Source organism: Theropithecus gelada, chromosome 13 (assembly GCF_003255815.1).
Source record: "Theropithecus gelada isolate Dixy chromosome 13, Tgel_1.0, whole genome shotgun sequence".
Classification (NCBI taxonomy): Eukaryota; Metazoa; Chordata; class Mammalia; order Primates; family Cercopithecidae; genus Theropithecus; species Theropithecus gelada.
In genome coordinates, this window is record NC_037681.1 from 22,022,356 (window position 1) to 22,040,803 (window position 18,448).

Consider the following 18,448-nt stretch of genomic DNA (forward strand, 5'->3'; position numbering starts at 1 on the left):
TACTCGGGAGACTGAGTCAGGAGAATGGCGGGAACCCGGGAGGCGGAGCTTGCAGTGAGCTGAGATCCGGCCACTGCACTCCAGCCTGGGTGACTGAGCGAGACTCCGTCTCAAAAAAAAAAAAAAAAAAAAAAAAAAAAAAAAAAAAAAAAAAAAAAAAGAAAAGAAAAGAAAGAAAAAGAAAGACGTGGCTGAAATGTCTGAAGGGCAGGAGAGGTGACTCTTGATGAGAAGCTAGCTCTTTGCTGGCATAATTCACCCTGATGGTGTGGGTCCCTGGTCAGGAAGACTGTTTTATGTCCTTAGCTTGTAGAAACGCGAAGCACAGGGGAAGGGCGTCTCGCCACTCGGCAGGTTCTAGAGTTGCTGGAGAAGTGACATTGTCAACAGTGCCCTGGAAAAAACGTCCCCTTTGAGTGAATGAACAGCCTTATTTAGGGCCACTTTGGACCTGAGCAGCTGGGTCTTGGCCCCACACAGCCAGCTTTTCCAGCAGTGCAGGAACTTGCCCATGTGTCTTTAGTTTCAGCCAAACTGAATTTGTCATATTGTGTTTAGAGGCCACGTTGCATGAAGAATGTGTATCCTTAAATGGGAGACTCCAGGAAGGACACAATCTGGTGCTCACAGCATGAGATGAGCCGCACACGGGGACAGACTGCCGTCCCCAGAGCCCACGAGAGGAGCCTCACACGGGGACAGACTGCCGTCCCCAGAGCCCACGAAAGGAGCCTCACACGGGGACAGACTGAGGTCCCCAGAGCCCACGAGAGGAGCCTCACACGGGGACAGACTGCCGTCCCCGGAGCCCATGAGAGGAACTGCACATGGGGACAGACTGCCGTCCCCAGAGTCCACACTCATACCTCCTACTTGGAAACACTGGAGCCATTAAAACGGTTACTGCTAACTGGGGAGATTTTCGGGGTGTGAGAGAGCCCCATGATTATTTCTTGAATTTCAATTAATGAAAACCCCCCTATATTTGTCTTTGATTTTACCTGACTCATATAAACTGGCAAATTACCTACCTGAGTTTGAACAAAGCTGAATAATTCTTCAAATTTTATAGGGAAATTTAATTTTGACAGCATTTTATTTTTAAAATTTATTTGTTTTAAAATGAATTGAGCTGTAGTAAGAGTTGGAAGGTAACACAGAGCTCCCAAACCTCCTTCACCTACCTGCTCAGTGTTACCTCTGTGCACGGCCACAGCACAGCAACCAGAATCAGCGCGTGGACGCAGATCCGATGCTGCTGACGACGTCTCAGAGCTCGCTCCGGTATCCCCCGCTTTTCCATCTGTGTCCTTTCCCGTTCCAGCATCCAGTCCTGGCACTGTGCAGCCTACGGCCCTTGGGGGTCATCAGGCCCCTGAGTCTCCTCCTCTCATCCATGTTCATCTCTTAAAAAATAAACTTACAAATTTAAAAATGCAAAAAACGAACAGCGCGCACACACACACACGCCAAGCACCAAAAGACAAACACCTCATGATCTCCCTCCTATATGGAATCTAAAAAAGTCGAACTCGTGGAAGCAGAGAGTGGCTGGTGGACACCTAGGGTTAGGGGGCAAGTGCGGTGGGGGGCAGGTGCAGTGAGGGGCAGGTGCGGTGGGGGGTGGGTGCAGTGGGGGGCGGGTGCAGTGAGGGGCAGGTGCAGTGAGGGGCAGGTGCAGTGTGGGGCAGGTGCAGTGGGGAGCAGGTGCCAGTTGAGAGCAGGTGCTGTGGGGGGCAGGTGCGGTCGGTGGGGACTGGTGCTGTGGGGGGCAGGTGCAGAGGGGAGCAGGTGCGGTAGGGGCTGGTGCCGTGGTAAGGGACACGTGCTGTGGGGAGCAGATAGATACTGGTCAAAGGTGAGGATTTCAGTTGCAGGATAAAAATGTTCTGGGATCTAATGTACAGCTTGATGACTGTATTGTTTATTTGAAAATCGCTAGGAGAATAAATATTAAGTGTTCGTATCACACACACAAAAGGATGAATATGTGAGGTGCTGTATATGTTAATTAGCTTGATTTAATCACCCCACAATGTTTACACGTATCAAAACATCACGTGAACATAAATCTATGTAATTTTTATTTGTTAATCATAGCTTGATGAAGCTGGGGGTGGGGAAAACAAAAACTAAAAAGGGAATGGCAAGTAAAAAAGGCACCATCAGGCTGTAGTTTGAAGAACACAAGGCAGTCAGGCCCTGGCCACATGTCAGGTGAGTCAAGCGTGAGCCCATTCTGGATCCCTATTCTGTTACAGTCATGGGGAGGGGTCCATTACCAGTGGTCCTGGGTCCCGGTTAGGGAGAACCTCTGGTCTTAGAACACAGGATGCCTGCAGGGATAAAGGTGGCCTTTGTGTGGAGACATTAAGCAAAATGTATGATTTGCTATTTCTCATGCATTGATCAAGGTATTCAGTAGTCAGATTTCCCCAGGGTATCAAATAGTTCATTGGCACTTGCCAAAAAAACGGAAGCTTGCCTCTGGTCTTCTCGGTGGGCCCAGGACCGGACCTCAGGGCTGGCGCCACTCCTTCGATGAGATCTGCTTCCAGCAGGCCCCTGCATCCCCCATCCTGCTACGTGTGAGTTGACTCCCTAGTGTACCAAGCATTCCTTGTAGATTTCCATCTTCTTTGGAGCGCCTTGATTTTTCTCATAATGGGAGAAGACGTGTATTCTTTTCTTTCCTTCTCGTGGCTAAAACTGTCCTCTTTCTCACCGAGTCTCCCCTGCAATCTCTCCGCTCTGCGTCGCTGGGTGACCACGTCTTCCAAATGCTCCTTCCTGACAGAGCCTGGGGGCTTCAGCCAGATCTTTAGTTGCCTCTCTTTCATTCTTCCATTATGTGACACCCTTGGGTTTTCCATTTCTCCCTGCAGAAATCTTCCTTCCCAACTCCCCCGTCCTCTTTCTCCAAAACACGTGTGCTGTCCAGTGGGCCTTCTCCAAACCCGCCATTCTCAGACTTTTGTCCGCTCACCTCTCAACATTTCCAGTGTAACAGCTTCCATTGTACTCGCTGCATTATTTATACTGTTTAATTAGTATTAAAATAAGCACATCATGTAATCTAGCTAAAATATGTATTTTCAAATGATAGATACGTTTCTCATATTTGTGCAGGGTCACTTGGTAACAGCAACTTAGAGGAGAGGCTACAAAACGCCCTGGAGAGGTGATGTGCCGGCTCGGCCTCCCCCAGCCGTGCGCGCAAACCCCTTCTTCTCCCCAGGTCTCCATCAGCACTCGGTGTTTTCAAGTGTCCTTCTGTGATGAAAAGAGCATCCAGTCAGTATTTAATTTACATTTTAATGCTCTCTTCTCCGAACTCTTCCTTGAGTATTTGCCCCACACTGTCTCGTTTTACCACCCACCTTTCTAGCTGTGTGAATTTCCTGTGAATGCCTTAACAGAGGGCCACACGCTTAGTGACTTTCCTCCATCAGCTCCGGAGGTCACAGATCCAAATGAGCCTTTGGCAGCAAGGCCCAGGGACAGAGCTGGTTCTGCCTGGAGGCCCCAGAGGCCCTGCTCCTGACCTCCTCCAATTGCTGGAGGCTCATGGCCACCGCCCTCCAATCTCGGCTTCCATCATCACTTCCCCCTTCCTCCCCCACAGACTTTCCCACCTTTGTCTTGCAGGGAGCTGTGTGCTAACACGAAGACCAGTGGATAATCCAGGTTAACCTCCCCACCTCAAAATCTGTACTGAATCCCATCTGCAAGGCCCCTTTTGCCATGCAGGGTGCAGTCACAGGCTCGGGGACTGCATCCCGCTAGTGCTCTGAGCTACTCTTGACATTTTTCCATCCATGTCCTCCCAGGAAGAATCCCATTCACTCACAGTCCACACTGTATCCCCCTCTGGACTCCCAAATGTGTCTCTTTAAGCTGGACTCCACCCAATGGCTGAAGGAACATTTCCAAATGCCCAAGAGCTCACTGCCCGCCTGTGCCATGGACACCTCCAACACAATTCCAAGCCTGAGCCTGCTCCCACTTTGCTTTTCATAGCCAGTCTGCCTTCTTCTCTGGCCTTCCTAGGATCAGTACATGAGATTTTCACTTGCTCAGGCATCAAACCAAGAATGGCTGAATCTTCAGAGGCTCTGCTTTTCTTCTGTTCCCAACAATAACTCGTCGTTGAGCCATGGAATCCTTCTTAACGAGCCACCAAGTCTGGTCCTTCCTCTCTGTCCACACCCCAGCCTCCTAGTGACCATGCTCAGGGTGCATGGAGGGATTATATCACTGTTGACTGATCTCCCTGCTCTTCAGAGCTTGTCTAACTCATTTGTTATCTTCACCCATTTTATGGGTGCGTGATGGTGATTGAGGGGAGAATGTTCTTTTAAAGGCAAATCATCACATTCTTAGGGTTCAGAAGATCTTCTAACAAACAGACTAATATTTGGAAGCCTTTGCATCATGTTTTAGCATTTACTTTCAAATTACCTAGAGGAAGCATCAGTCACATTTGGAGAGGGGGAAAGAGAGGAGAAAGATTAAGATGATTTTCACAAAGTAGAAACCCAAAGGACTTCCGGGGGCACGAAGAGGCTCAGAGTCTCAGGAGCGAGTCATTGAAGACACATGTTATTTTATCATTTTCATGATGAGATACAGCCTGAAAGCAGATCAACTGTGAAGACACGTCATCTCCCAGTGTTGAGAGTGCAATTGTGGTGACCTTCCTACTGGGTATCTCTGTCTTTGTGGGGACTCTTTTGATGGGCGTGTGATGTGGATTAAGGGGAGAATGTCTGTGTGCTGGTGAACACACGCTAGACTGTGCTCATTTTCACCTCAACAAATTGGGAAAAAGTGTAGTTTATTCACCTCTTAATGATAAGAAAACTGGTTTTCAGGGACGGAAAGCAACAGGCTCAGAGTTGTAGAGCGAGTCATCGGTGGGCCCGGGAGCTGCACCCAACCCAGTCCTCGGGAGATTAACAGCCCCTTTTTCACAGGGTATTTAACTGCGAAAGTAACAGGGAGGAAAATGTGAGTGTCACAAGGTTGGATTTGGTTGGTTTATTCTTTCTCCCTGTATAACTTTTTCCCCTCTTCTTCCTAACTCATACGGCCAGAGGTTGGACCACATGTGCACCCCGATGACATGGCAGTTTGTTTCTGACCAGTCAGGACACACAAGAAGCCTGGTGCAAACACAACAAAGCCCATAGACATTCTGTTCCCACGAAGAACGGGCGCCACTCCACTTCCTAGCATCTTAATGGGGTATCAGAGCGTGGAGTCGGTTTATAAGGCGGGTAACCAAGTCCCTGGAAGGCAATTGAGGCGCTCATTTCAGAAGAGTTACAGCCGCAGAAAGTGCCCAACAGTGCAGTTGGCTGAGAAGAGAAAAAAGGTCAGGTTGTAAAATTTTTATTTTTCCATTTTCTAAGAGAAATCCATCACTGGAACTTGTAAACTGGTCCAAGAGAGGCTGTAATTTGGGCCATTATGGCAGGTGCGGGTGGCGTCTCCCAGCAAGGCGGACTGACTGACTGATGAGTGCTGTTTGCAATGACCTCCGCTGGAACATGTGGGTCCTGCAGGGTCAATTCCTAGATCATCGTCTACGGAGACACATTCCCGCCAGCACAGACTCACTGGTGCTATCCTGCTTAACGAAATTAGTGGCTCAAAAATAGTCACAGAAAGCCTAAGAGAAAAAAACCAGGATTTGAAAGTAGAAATGACAAATTTTGAATCTTCTGTTTTGTCTTAACAACTATAATTCTGAAATCATTTTATGGACATAAGAATGCTTTAAGAAATTCAATAGGCATTTAGGGGTTTTATTTGTCACTTTTATAAAGGCTAGATTTCTAATAGTATTCACTTTTTGCCAGATAGATACATTAGGGGAAACAGATTTTTTTCATTCCCAATAATTATTCCCAGTAATGTTATACTATTTGACATTACCAAAAATTTAAATAGGTTGTTACTGAGATATTTTGGCAACTGGAGCTGCCAAACATAAAAATTCTGTTTGTGAATAATCAGGGCCTGGGGAGGCCTGCTCAGCACTGCAGCTTCTGTGCACCTCCTGACATGAAGGGCGGCTCTGGCCTCGCAGACCCCAGGCCTGTGAGGGTCACTCACCACGGTAGAGGCTGTGTGGAGTCAGCGGCGGGAGCCTCTCAGCAAGGAGACGCGGACACAGTGGTTCTCGTGGCCTCATCGGTGCTTATGTTGCATGCTCTATTTCCTTCCCTTAATTTTAGAATGAGAGCGCGGGCTGTCCTGGCTGTCACGCTGATTATGGCCTGCACAGAAGCCTTCTTCCCTTTCATCTCAAGAGGCAAAGAACTCCTTTGGGGTAAGTAGCAAAGACATTGTGGTCTTCTGGCCCTTATAAAGTTATTTTTCACACTTACTGAAATAGACGGCATGATGGAAGCTCCCGAGAGTCAGTTTAGGCCCCTGTAGCGTATGCTTTGTTATGCTTAGAAAAAAAATTGTAATTCTTGATTTTAGAAGGATTAAAATACTGCACATTTCTTTCTTTTAAAAAGAGCTGATTTTCCTTGGATAACACAATAGAAAATTTTCACTTTTACCTATTCATATATTTGAAAAAAAAAAAAAAATCTTTGCGAGTGTTTTTCTTCCTTTGCTACAGAATCATTTTTTCTTAAATAACTTCTGTGATGTATTTTCTGGAATCAGTGTGCTACTATGTGAAAACAAGTTAAGAAAGCTACTGAGATGCAGTGGTTAAAATAATCACAGATCAAACTCTTTGCTTTTCTTTTGATAAAATAAATGAAGTCCCAAACCCTGAGAACAGGTTTCACTGGAGCGAACACTGCAGGGGCGTTTGCCTGGACATTTCACCCCACAGACACTCCTGGCCCCGCGAGTGGGTGACACCTCACTGGGCAGGTCCCTGGGCCTCTGGACACAGTCCTGAGACACCTGGAGCAGGTGACACCTCACTGGGCAGGTCCCTGGGCCTCTGGACACAGTCCTGAGACACCTGGAGCAGGTGACACCTCACTGGGCAGGTCCCTGGGCCTCTGGACACAGTCCTGAAGCCCCTGGAGCAGGTGACACCTTGCTGGGCAGGTCCCTGGGCCTCTGCACACAGTCTCAGGGCCGTGGCACAGCACTAGCACCTCTGCCCTCGCCGGCCTTTCCCAGGACTGGAGACTTGTCTGTAGTTCAGGGTCACAGACTCTGGAGTCCTCACTGCTCCCAGCCACACCCAGCCCAGCCTTCTGCTGGGGGCCACATTTTATCCCAATGTTTCTGCATCTCAGGACTTCACAGATCATATTAGGAGCTGCAGTGAAGTCCATAACAGACTCGTAGACTCCTTAAAGCACTCTCCCTCCACAGCTCCCAAGACGTGCCAGTCACTGCCCACTCTGAGATCAGGGAAGCCGTGGGGCCTCTCCCTGCCAGCTTCCATCCATGCCCCAAGGATGGGCTACTCACCCCCAATTCCTGTCCCTCACCTGCAAGTGGAGAACACTGGAAAATTACCCATCACAATCGTTATTCATGAGCAAGAATGAGATACTCCATTTACAGCAGCGAATGCAGTGCCCTGGCAAACACACACACACACACACACACACACAAACTGAGTCACAATATAAAGAACCTCAGGAAAAAGTGATTTTGCATCTTCCAATAATAAATCAGTCACTCTATCACCCAGAACACGCTAGATGTTCAGCCAATGGTTTGTAAATTAATTAATTTGTTATTTTATTTCATACTTACTAAGGACCTGGTTGTATAAAACCAAAGTAAAATATGTTAGAAATCAAGAGCTAGTTATGAGCAAGTCATTATACATGGGAGCTGTTCAACGAAATATTTAAAACTCTGTAACATGTTTTTTAATTTAAAAAATCACATTTAAAAAGCTATCAGGAATGCAATATCCACAACTTTTGCTAAAGCAGTTTTTAAAAATTATTTTTCCATCTCTGAGAGATTTGACCTTTTCCTTTTGCTTAAACTTTTGGTTGATACGTTGCGAGTGCACAGGACGGCAGCTGACGGCTACGCCACACACTGGGCACATCGTTCTGCCCGCTCCAATGTTTCCACGCTGACTTATTATTTGCTTGACATGTAAATGAGTTACTGAAAAAACGTGTGTCTCACAGTACTTCAGTTTTCCATCCTTTAATAGCTGTTTTACAGCTTTAAATCCGTTTGGAAAATGATGATACCCGATGATTGTGTGTGGGTTTATGTCACGTGTGTTCACAGCCATGTGAAGCGAAAACCTTGGCCTGCTCCCCAGCCTCTGTGCAGGGCAAGCCAAAGAGCAGCCAGTGGCAGGGCCAAGAGGATCCAGGCTTCCCTGGACCACACATGGTCATCATAAGCAGATGGTTCCCCGGGGGTCCCGGGGGGTCCTGCCTGGTGGGTGGCTCACCCATTATGTGTCAGGCACCCCTTTTACGCATCAAAACGTAGAGGTCTGGAAGTCTCAGAAGCAGCAAGGCTGTGGCCACTCAGCCTCAAGTCCCAGGTCTTTACAGAGAACCAACACACATCCTCATACTTGAAGCTTGATGATAAGTACTCAGTGAAAAGTATCAGGCCAGTGCCCTGACTCACATCTGTAATCCCAACACTTTGGGAGGCCGAGGCAGGAAGATCACTTGAGGCTAGGAAGGAGTTCCAGACCAGCCTGACCAACATGGCAAATCCCCATCTCTACTAAAAACGCAAAAAAAAAATAACAACTAGCTGGACGTGGTGGTGCCCACCTGTCATCCCAGCTACTTGGGAGGCCGAGGCACAAGAATCAGTTGAACCCAGGAGGTGGAGGTTGCAGAGTCGAGATCACATCACTGCACTCCAGCCTAGGTGACAAGGTGAGAATCTATCTAAAAAAAACAGAGAGAGAAAGAAAAGCATCAGTCCTGGATAGAGTTTAGGTTGTATCAACCTGTCTGTAAACCTTACGAAGGTGGAATAAGAAGGGAACGATCTCGGCCGGTGCTCAGACTGGGTGGGTGCAGGAGAGACTCTTGCTCCAGAGCAGGATCCCCTAGGGTCAAAGCACAAAGAGAAATAAACTTCAGCACCTGAAAATTCTGTAATAAGAGTCTTTGAAATTGGAAAAAGATTTCATTTTCCCTCCAAAGTCTGTGCACGACCATTGTTGTCTAAGAGAAGTTTGCTACCAGTCCCTCCTCTAAAACCCTGAACAGAGTGTTCATCACCGGAGCCCTGTGTATTCATCCCCTCGCAGGCTGAGCGGCATTCCAGCATTTGTGCAAAATCAAGATTTATGTGCAATTATCTTTATGGCAAATGTTCCACAAGTGATAGCTGTTAAAAGAAAACAAGATGCAAATGAACAACGGGAAGCAGAGGCGCTGCCTGCAGACTGGGAAAATTTGGGAAGCTAGCCTAATGAGTGAATTTGTTTTAAAAGGAAAGTTGGCAAACCTTATTCCAGTTCATTAAATTTCAACAGACAGCAATGATTAAAGTGAGAATCAACATACAACTCTAAACAGGAATCTAGCGCTTAGAATTAGGGGCAAAGCTCTGGTCCTGGGGGCTTAGGGTTTTGGAGAAGAATTTTGGCTTTCATATAAATATATATATGTATTTATATATATATAGGTTTTTTTTACATAAACAGCCTTTGGAACAAGGCCACTTCCTTCTTTCTGAAATATAGTATGTTCTTGCCGAATGTGTCCCTGAATCCCACCTCTTTTATGAACAATATGAATATGCATAAAGGAGAATTTGGGGGAACCGTGCCATGCACCTCTCAGAGCAGGAGCAGTCTGGAGAAGGCGCAGGTGGAGAGCAGTGGGCAGCTTCTCCAGAGCAAGTAATTAAGTCCCGTGACTCCCTAGAATTCAGTGTTCAGTTCTGAAGAAAATAAAGTTCAGGTTCAGACTCCCTAAGTCTATAGTCCTTGCATCCGACGCCTCTTCCCTGGGATTGCTGGGAACCGAGGAAGGAGGGGCAGCTGCAGAGCTAACGATGGCGGGGGGGGTCAGAGCCAGCTACCCCTGCTCCCTGGCGGCAGGAAAGCTAACGTGAGCTGATGGAAACTGAGAAGCAGCAGATAAAGGAAAAGCCATCTGCCCTCCCTCTGTTTGCCTAAAAGTAGAACATAAATCCTTTCCCTGTCCAGCAGAAAGGACAGAAATCACCATGGGGGACCCGAGGCCCTCAGCCTGGAACCAGCCCCAGAGGCATCTGTGTGGCAAACCTCTGCAGCCCCGGCGTCCCTTCCTGTAGCTGCCCCAGAGAGGCCTCCTCACAATGTGTTTCCCGGGAGCTCAAAGCCCTTTGCTTTGGTCTTGCAGCTTCTTGGAAAATGATTGTCCTTTTGTTGAGGGGCTGTGCAGCCGAGTTCTAACTGTCCGTTCAAGTTTCCATCTTGGGGCGCTCAGGGGGCTCCCTCGTGGAAGCAGGAGACCAGGCTAATAACCCCTGTGTGTTTTCCTCTTGGGACTCTGCCTTTTGTCAGTATAATTTACAATGCCCCAGAAAATTAACCTAAGATGCAGGGAAAGAAAAGGTTTCTTCCTCCCCTACGGATGGATGTCAGTTACCTCTATTCAGCCAGGAAGTAGTTAACCTAAACAGTGAAAACACCACCGGTTCCAGCAGACACTTAGGACTATCTGATGAGAATTATGTGTCTCTGATGGGAGTTTTCAATACAAAAATGGATTTATTTTATGAAACTTAAAAGACACTAATAATCTGCAAGCCTATAAAAATGTTTTAATTTTGTAAAATATTTCACAATAAGAAAAGAAACTAGAGACTAAGCAACATGTGATCAGTTAAACTTAAATAACAATATATTAATGTTTGTCAATAACAAGGAATGATCTCTCTAGAAACTGCCATTTCCAAGCACAGTAGGGAAAGATAAGCATGTTTCTTTGTATTTCATCAGTTGGTTCTTAAATACTTGTCAAGTTGCCTGCTGAAAACCAGCCTTTTGTCTTGGCCGTGAATAGCGTAGAAATTTGCAGAGCCCTGAAGAAACTCTCAGTGACAGGATGCATAAACACAGGTGGTGTGAGTGACAGAGCTAATTTGTTTTTCCGGTACCTAAAGATCAGCAGGATCAAAATTTCATAAAGGAAGACCTGGGAGCTTGAGATTGACAATTTCATGAGATGAAGGATATATTGCGTTTTACATCCACAGCTCTGCAACATGGAGATGGGTCTTGGGCGGGTTGTGGAAGTCCTGGATTCTGAGGAGGACCTGCACGCAATTCCGTGGGCATCAGGAGCCTTCAGATGCTTTCATCAAAGGCACAGGCACAAGCAGGCCTTGTTTTAGAAAGGTCACTTGGGTGACAGCAGGAGGGACAGAAGGCTGGGGGAGAGATCAGTGCCAGAGACAGTCGAGAGCTCCTTCTACTAAGGCAGTAGAAAGGGAGACTGGCAAGGGCCAGGCAGGAGCAGAACGTTCTACCAGAGATATTATGGGGAAATCAGCACAACATGGCGAATGAAAGGCAAGGAAAGCCGTGGCTGGGTTTCTGGCTTGGGGACCTGAGCTGGCAGGGTGGTTATTTCAGGCTGTTAATTCGCCCCAGTGGGGAGCAGAGGAGGATGACGTGACTCAGGAGAGAAGTTCAAGTTGAAAACGGGCATTTGGGTGAGGATGAAAGGAGGGTGAGATCAGAGGAGCCAGAAATGCACCCGCGGTGACATTCACGGGGGACCGTGGAAGGAAGAGAGCCACGGTGACCGAGGCTGAGAGAGGGAGCGGCCAGAAACTGAAACCAGAAGGCACGACGGCCGGGAGCACTGAGGCTTGCCAGGCCCTCAGCCAAAAGCCGTGCAAACGTCTCTCTAAAACCATCCTAAGACGTAACTCTGCGCACTTGCCAGGCCCTCAGCCAAGAGCTGTGCAAACTTCTCTCTAGAACGATCCTGCCATGTAACTCTGCCGCTAGGAGAGAAAGCCGCGCCAGGTGAGGTGGTCTGCTGCGTCACTCGGAGATTGATTTGTCTCACTCCAGAGCTCATGGCCGTCACCCCTCTGCCACCTAAGAATGCCGGCAACATCCCAAAAGCACCAGAGTCCTGGGGGGTGGTTACTGTGTTTGGCAAGTAAGCGGCCGTGACTGACCTCCGAATACTAAATGTGAGTTGAGTTGCCCAGGCAGTTGCAGTGGGTTTAGAAGGAAATACGAGGAAAATAAACGAAAATTCCAAGTGTCTTATATCTCAAGCTTTTGTGGGAATAGGAGGTTCCCTTGCTCTTGAGAGCTGAAAGAAATCTCCATAAAGCCCAGAATGCTGGTCCTTGAGGTCCACACCTGCCACTGGTCCTGCGATGCCCAGGCCGCCCCTCCTTTTTCGGCTCCTACTGACTCCCACTGGCATCCGTTCCCCATCGCACTTTCCCAAGCATGCACATGCTGGCGCGAAACCGGGTCCCCTGTTCAGACTCCACACCCAGAGCCCGCAGCTCTGACGACCGTGCTGCGGGGCCCTGGTGGAGCTGTGAGCCCATGCTGGGTGCCCCCCCTCCCTCCCGCCCTGGCTCCAGGGAGCCCCACACCGGGGGGCTCTGTTCGTTGCTCTCTGCCCAACCCTGAGAGGTCACCCTCTGCCCCAAGTGCTTAACCACTGGTTACTCATCCCAGAACCCAAGAGAGATCCATCATGGAGGTTTTCTTAACTTTGTTGTATCACACTGTAAGAAACTGGGTAGACAACGGAACAGACGGAGCAGGGCAGAGTGAGCAGGAAGAAGGGATGGTGGGGAATTTGTGTGCTCCTTGGGTAGGGATGAGCATGGAAGGCACTTGGGGCTGAAGCCTTGAGAGGCGCTGCAGTCGCCTGTCCTGGACTGACCTCGTGCAGGCGCCTCTCCTGGGCCAACCTCTTGCAGGTGCCACGTTGGGCCGTGGGGAGAGCCTGGTGTCCCCTTCAGGGACTTCTATTTGCTTTTAGGAACCAACGCATTCCTTTGGTGGAGTATTGATGCTACACAGGTGAATTTAGTGACAGGACTGACGTGTGAACATGGCTGGAAGCACTTGCCATCTTCCTGTTACCCGTCTGGAACTTCATGTTGTTATCCAGAAATGGAATTTTAACCTCTTAAACATTCCAGGTGCTAAAACAAATAACACAGGAGTGTTTTCATTGGAAACTGCTGGTATATTGGAATTATTTTATCTTTTATTAAGTACACAAATTAAGATAGGCAAATTATTATCAACTTTACCACTAGCTCAGGTAACCAGTGATAAATGTTCAGAATGAAAGTTATTCAGAATCATTTGAAGTGGTTTGGACAAGTGAGAAATTAGGTGAGCAGCTCTCTCATCCCATTCTCCAGGCAGCTCCATGCAGGGGGATGGACGCTCCTCCGTAGCAAGGAAGTGAAGGCCCGTGGAGGAGAAGCCTCCCGCGGACCTGGTCACCTGCCTGCCCTGGAAACCACGTGGGCATCACCACAGCCAGATGGGCTTGAGCGACAAAGCAACACCGTCAGTGAATCCCCGAACCGTCACTGTGCTCTGACTGTGTGGTGTTCTCTTCCGTAGGAAAGCCTGAGGAGTCTCGTGTCGCTAGCGTCTTGGAGGAAAGCAAGCGGCTGGTGGACACTGCCATGTACGCCACGATGCAGAGGTGAGCCCTGGGGAGGGGCCACCGCCCCGAATGCCACCTACGGGCACGTCCTTCCCGACATCTGCACACGTGTGGCCTAATATTCACAATTGCAAATGAAAACCTGAAGCTTCCCATTGTTAATTTGCTTCCCCAGTGTCATGTGCAAGCAGAGGATAGAAATGGTATTTAATATCCAATTCTTTCTTTAGCAAGACACAGAGGAAAAGCACCATGATCCAGTCAGCAATTACATATATCCTGGTTAAAAGACAGTAGAGGCTGATGTCCTGATAGTGAAACCAGACTCTCTCCTCAAGGACTAGGACAGATTAAAGAGGAAAAGGGAGACCTAGATCCCAGATCTTTGGTGGTGTGATGTAACTGTAACATAACCTGGGGCATAGGATAAAGAATTAAATGGGGCTCTCCTCCATTTTTGAAATAATTAGCATTTGTAATTATATAACAGACACCACTATTAAGAATATTGTGGTCTCATATTACCTGTCTAGAAAAAGAAAAGTAAAACAAACCTGTAAAGCAGTTTGTCCTCCCAAGCTTATTATTTTGTAGGAAGTTGACTAATAATTATATAAGTTCTCAAGATACAAAATATCAAAAGACAGCAGTTAATTTATTCCAAATTTCTATTATTCCAGCCAGAAAAATACCTTATTGTTCATAGTGGCTGAAAACAAATTATTATTTATTTTCTAAAAATTGAATCAAAGGGAAAAGAAAGAGAACCACTATTTCTCACAAACTCATGCACACTTTAGTAAGTCTAAAATGGACAAGAATTCCTGGGAAGACGTGGCAGTGGGGGTGGATGCCAAGTGCATAGTAACAAGTGTGTGCTGCTCTCTTAGTAACAATTTGTGAACCCAAGTATCTAAGGCAGATCTCAATCCGTGTAGAATGTTTATTTTAACAAGGCTAAGGATGTGCCTGTAACGCAGTGTCAGGAGGTCCTGAGGACACCTGCCCAAGATGGCTGGGGCACAGCTTGCTTTTACACATCTTAGAGAGACAGAAGACGTCCGTCAAAACGTGTCAGATTTGCATGGTGGGGAGTCTCCGGGTCATAAGTAGATGTAACAGTTTTCTGATTGGCAAAAATCAGTTGAAAGAATTATCATCAGTGGGAAGGAATGTCTGGGTGATGTGAAGGGGTTGTGGACGCCAGGGTTTCATGAGCTTCACAGAGAAGAGATCGTGAATGTTTCTTATCAGACTTAAGGTCTGTGTCGATGTTGATGCTGGAGGGGCAGAAAGAGGTGTGTCTGACTCACCACCCTCCATCACCGCCTGAACCAGCTTTTCGGGCTAACTTTGGAATGCTCTTGGTCGAGAGGCAGGGTCCACTCAGGTGGTTAGGCGAGGACATTAGAATTTTACTTTTGGTTTACAAATTACATGTTAAGAGGACCCTTTTGAAATCAATGCCTTGATCCTAAGGATGCATTAGAGTGAGGGAAGCCCAGGAGAGATGTCAGCTGGGGACACTATTGGAAAAATTTGCCTTTTGATATCGCTCAAAAAATACACTCTACACCTATTCCAACTATGTTTCTTTCCTTAAGAAATACTGTTTCTACTGTGGAACAGTCATTGTTCTGGATGCCGGGATACAGAGATGAGTTAGATCGTTTCATATTCTCAGAAGTCCGTGCTCCTTCTGTAAAGACAGATACCTGAAGGGGGCACCTCATTTAGGGATTAATTTATTATGGATCATCAGGAAATACGATGGTTGGTTGGTTAGAGAACTGACTTTGAGTAAAAGTTTTAATAATAATAAAATACTTTTATCCTTCAAAACACATCTAGTTACTTTAGAGCCGAAAAGGAAAAAAAATAACTTCTCCAAATAATAATATCAGAAGCTAGAGTGTGCCTAAGTCATTTCTTCCACTCACTCATGGATAGTGGTATGGCCCCAGGCTTTTGGAAAGTGATAGGAAAGCACAGAGCCTCCCCATGAAAGTGTTTACAGAAAGGGAGCCTCTGAGACCACCTACCCCCTCACTCATCACTTCGCTTACCTGGATAGCACGGGGCCAGGGACAAAGGACTGTGCTCCCGAGGTAGATGGAGTCAGAGTTTTAGTGTTTGCACTTGTTCCCTGAGACCAGCTCCCACAGAGCAATGGAAAGGAGACCAGGGCAGGCTGCACACAGGAGAGGCTGCGTCTGGGGTGCGGAGGGTGCCCTGTGCCTGGGGACCGGGATCTTTATGCTGTGCGGCGAGTGTGCCGGCCCGGGCTCTGGGGGAGAGCACCCCTGTTTGACTGGAGAATCTGGAGAACGTGCAGTGTATTCTGGAGGAAGATACAACCTCCAGGGAGGTAGCGATGGGTTCCCGGGCCTGTGGCCCAGGCTGCATCAGCAACCAGGTTCACCTGCAGCAGCCAGACCCTGTGAGGGAGGCAGGCAGGGGCAGGATCTGCCCATCCATTGTGTCTGGGCCACCTGGCCAGGTGTGGCTGGTAGTGTGGGGGCAGGGGTGAGTGTGACCCATGAGTGTGTGGGGGTGGGGGTGAGTGTGCCCTCGACCTGGCAGGCACCCCTTGGACAGGGCAGTGTGCTTTTCTCCCACCATGGCAGAGAGCGGGCACTGCAGATCTGCCCCCTCCACCTGCCATGAGAGTGGGAGCAACTCCCTTCCTTTCTGCACTTCGTAATTTTATAATTTCGGCATAGATGGAAGAAGTGTCTGCATGAGGCTCTGGGTCCGGTAGACCAGAGGCCGAGAAACCAAATGTTCCCATCAGTCTCAGTTACTCACCCCATGGTCTGTCCAGGCTCGCATTCCTTGAGCAGTAAACTCATTCCTTTTTAGCATTCGGGGACCATTTCCAGTATTCACAGTTCGCTGTGAGTTCCAGGGTATATTCAGCCTGGAATATCTGCACCTAGATTAGTGATACCATTTTAGTCTGTTTACTGTTCACAGTGGAACGCTCTGGGCATTCCTGGGGTGCCAGACAGAACAGCTAAAGGAGTGTTATTATTTAATCAAATGAAGCTACTGGAAGGTGTCCCCGAACCAAGAGCGATCCGCAGAATTTGTGGGAACACACATATGATGCATGGCTCTGTGTGGGCTCTTCACCTTAAGAATGCAAAACCAGCTAGAGTCAAAGTTCCCCTAATTTGAGTTTGATTTTCAGATATTTTGCTGCAGTTAAGAGCCTGCAAGTGTTACCTAGTAATACCTTGCTTATGTTCTGAAGCTGAGGTCTTAAAGTAACATGCAGCCCTGACCTGGGCTGCAGATTGCGTCTGTGTTCGGAATGAGCCATGGCTGCGGCCCCTGGGAAATAGCAGCAGATGAACAGAGCAGACTGTGGCTTGTTGAGGGGGTTGAAGCACCTCTCCAGGCTCTTTTGAACTGAGCTGCCTGCAGACTGGGCTCTGCAGAACGTGGACATGATGGGAAAGTGACCAGCCAGCGAGGGAGAGCCCTTTGAGCTGCACGGCAGCTGCAGGGACAGGAAGGGCTGGTATGGGCAGCGTGACCTGGGGACCCATCCAGGGGACCTGCTGGGCGATACCCTCCAGGTCACGCTCAGGAGCTGGGATCAGTTTCCCAGACCCCTCCAGGTCACGCTCAGGAGCTGGGATCAGTTTCCCAGACCGCTGCTTTCCTGATATACCCCTTTTGGGTCCAGATTGTGTTGTCCCATGGCTGCCAGGCAAAAGAAGGGATGAGACAGTGAGCCCTCGAGTGGGTGCAGGTGTTCTAGGAGGCAGGAGTAGATTTCCTGCTGGGTCCGTGTTTGCACAGCCTGCAGAACCTTGAGCCCATTAAATCCCTTTTCTTTATAAATTACCCAGTCTCAAGTATTTCTTTATAGCAATGCAAAAACAGCCTAACATGTAAGCTTTAAAAATTTTTATTTTTGTTGTATATGTTTCAGATTTGCAAAATGATGTTTTGATACATAATGAAGTGATCAAACAAAATTAACGTACCCGTCACCTTCCATAGTGATTGGTGTCTACGTGTGGTGAGAGCACTTAAAATCTCTCTTAGCACATTTGTCTAGTATTCAATATTATTAACTATGGAAGGAATACAAGTGCTTAGCACAGCACCTGAAACTTTATGTTCACTTGTAAGCACTATGTATTTTGGGATTATTATTAATAAAAATATAAACAATCCATTTAATTATGGCAGAACAACTGAAGAGAACAACTAGGTCACTTTTCCCAAAGCCACAGTGGGTGATTCTGAGTCCTGAGCCTCATGTCTAACTTGCAGAGGGAAGGAGGTTCTCCTGCCAGCTCCGTAGTTCTGCCTGGCCTCTGACACTCTCACACCTCCCGTGGTCACTTGGGCAGTGCTGGCCTCCTGTCAGCTGGAGAGGCCCCACTGCAGATGACTCAGCCAGGGCAGCTGTCTGGAGCCCCCAGAGCGCAGTCCGCTGTGGTCACTCTGCTTCTCCTTTGGGGCCTGGCCCTGCCAGCTTTGCTGTCAAAGGTGATTGACTCAACCCTCAGGCAAGAAGGATGGTGAACCTGATGTAGTCCTCCCTCGGGCCCTGGGGACTCAGTAATTCCACTTGGCAGGTGCTTGGACAATGCTCTGATCCACCCAGGTGTTGGCAGCATTGTTGCAAAGGTCACCTCTGTCCTTTCTCTCCAGGCTCCCCAGGTTCCCAAATGCTAGTAGGCAGGTCAACTGTGAAACCTTGGATTGGTTCCCTGTAGCTGCTGCTGCTGCTGGGAATCTAAAAAGGTCAGGTGCCTGTGTGGGAGACCAGGAGTGAGGAGAGGCCTGCGGGTGGGGAGAGGCCTGCGGGTGAGGGGAGGCCTGCGGGTGAGGGG

The 18,448-nt window shown here is 48.1% G+C and overlaps 1 protein-coding gene across 6 annotated transcripts in view; it reads left to right on the forward strand.

The window, feature by feature from the left end:
* The first annotated feature begins 5,293 nt into the window (after positions 1–5,293).
* Positions 5,294–18,448, forward strand: part of TPO (thyroid peroxidase) — a 105,218-nt gene continuing 92,063 nt past the window's right edge. For 2 of the 6 annotated variants that reach the window (XM_025353868.1, XM_025353874.1), the window contains exons 1-3: positions 5,294–5,377; positions 6,243–6,337; positions 13,547–13,631. In XM_025353868.1, coding sequence (XP_025209653.1) covers positions 6,244–6,337; positions 13,547–13,631 — 179 coding nt within the window. In that variant the 5' untranslated portion in view covers positions 5,294–5,377; position 6,243. Of the gene's footprint in view, positions 5,383–6,223; positions 6,338–13,546; positions 13,632–18,448 lie in introns of those variants that run through there. The other 4 variants (XM_025353869.1, XM_025353875.1, XM_025353876.1 and 1 more) reach the window with 2 other exon arrangements.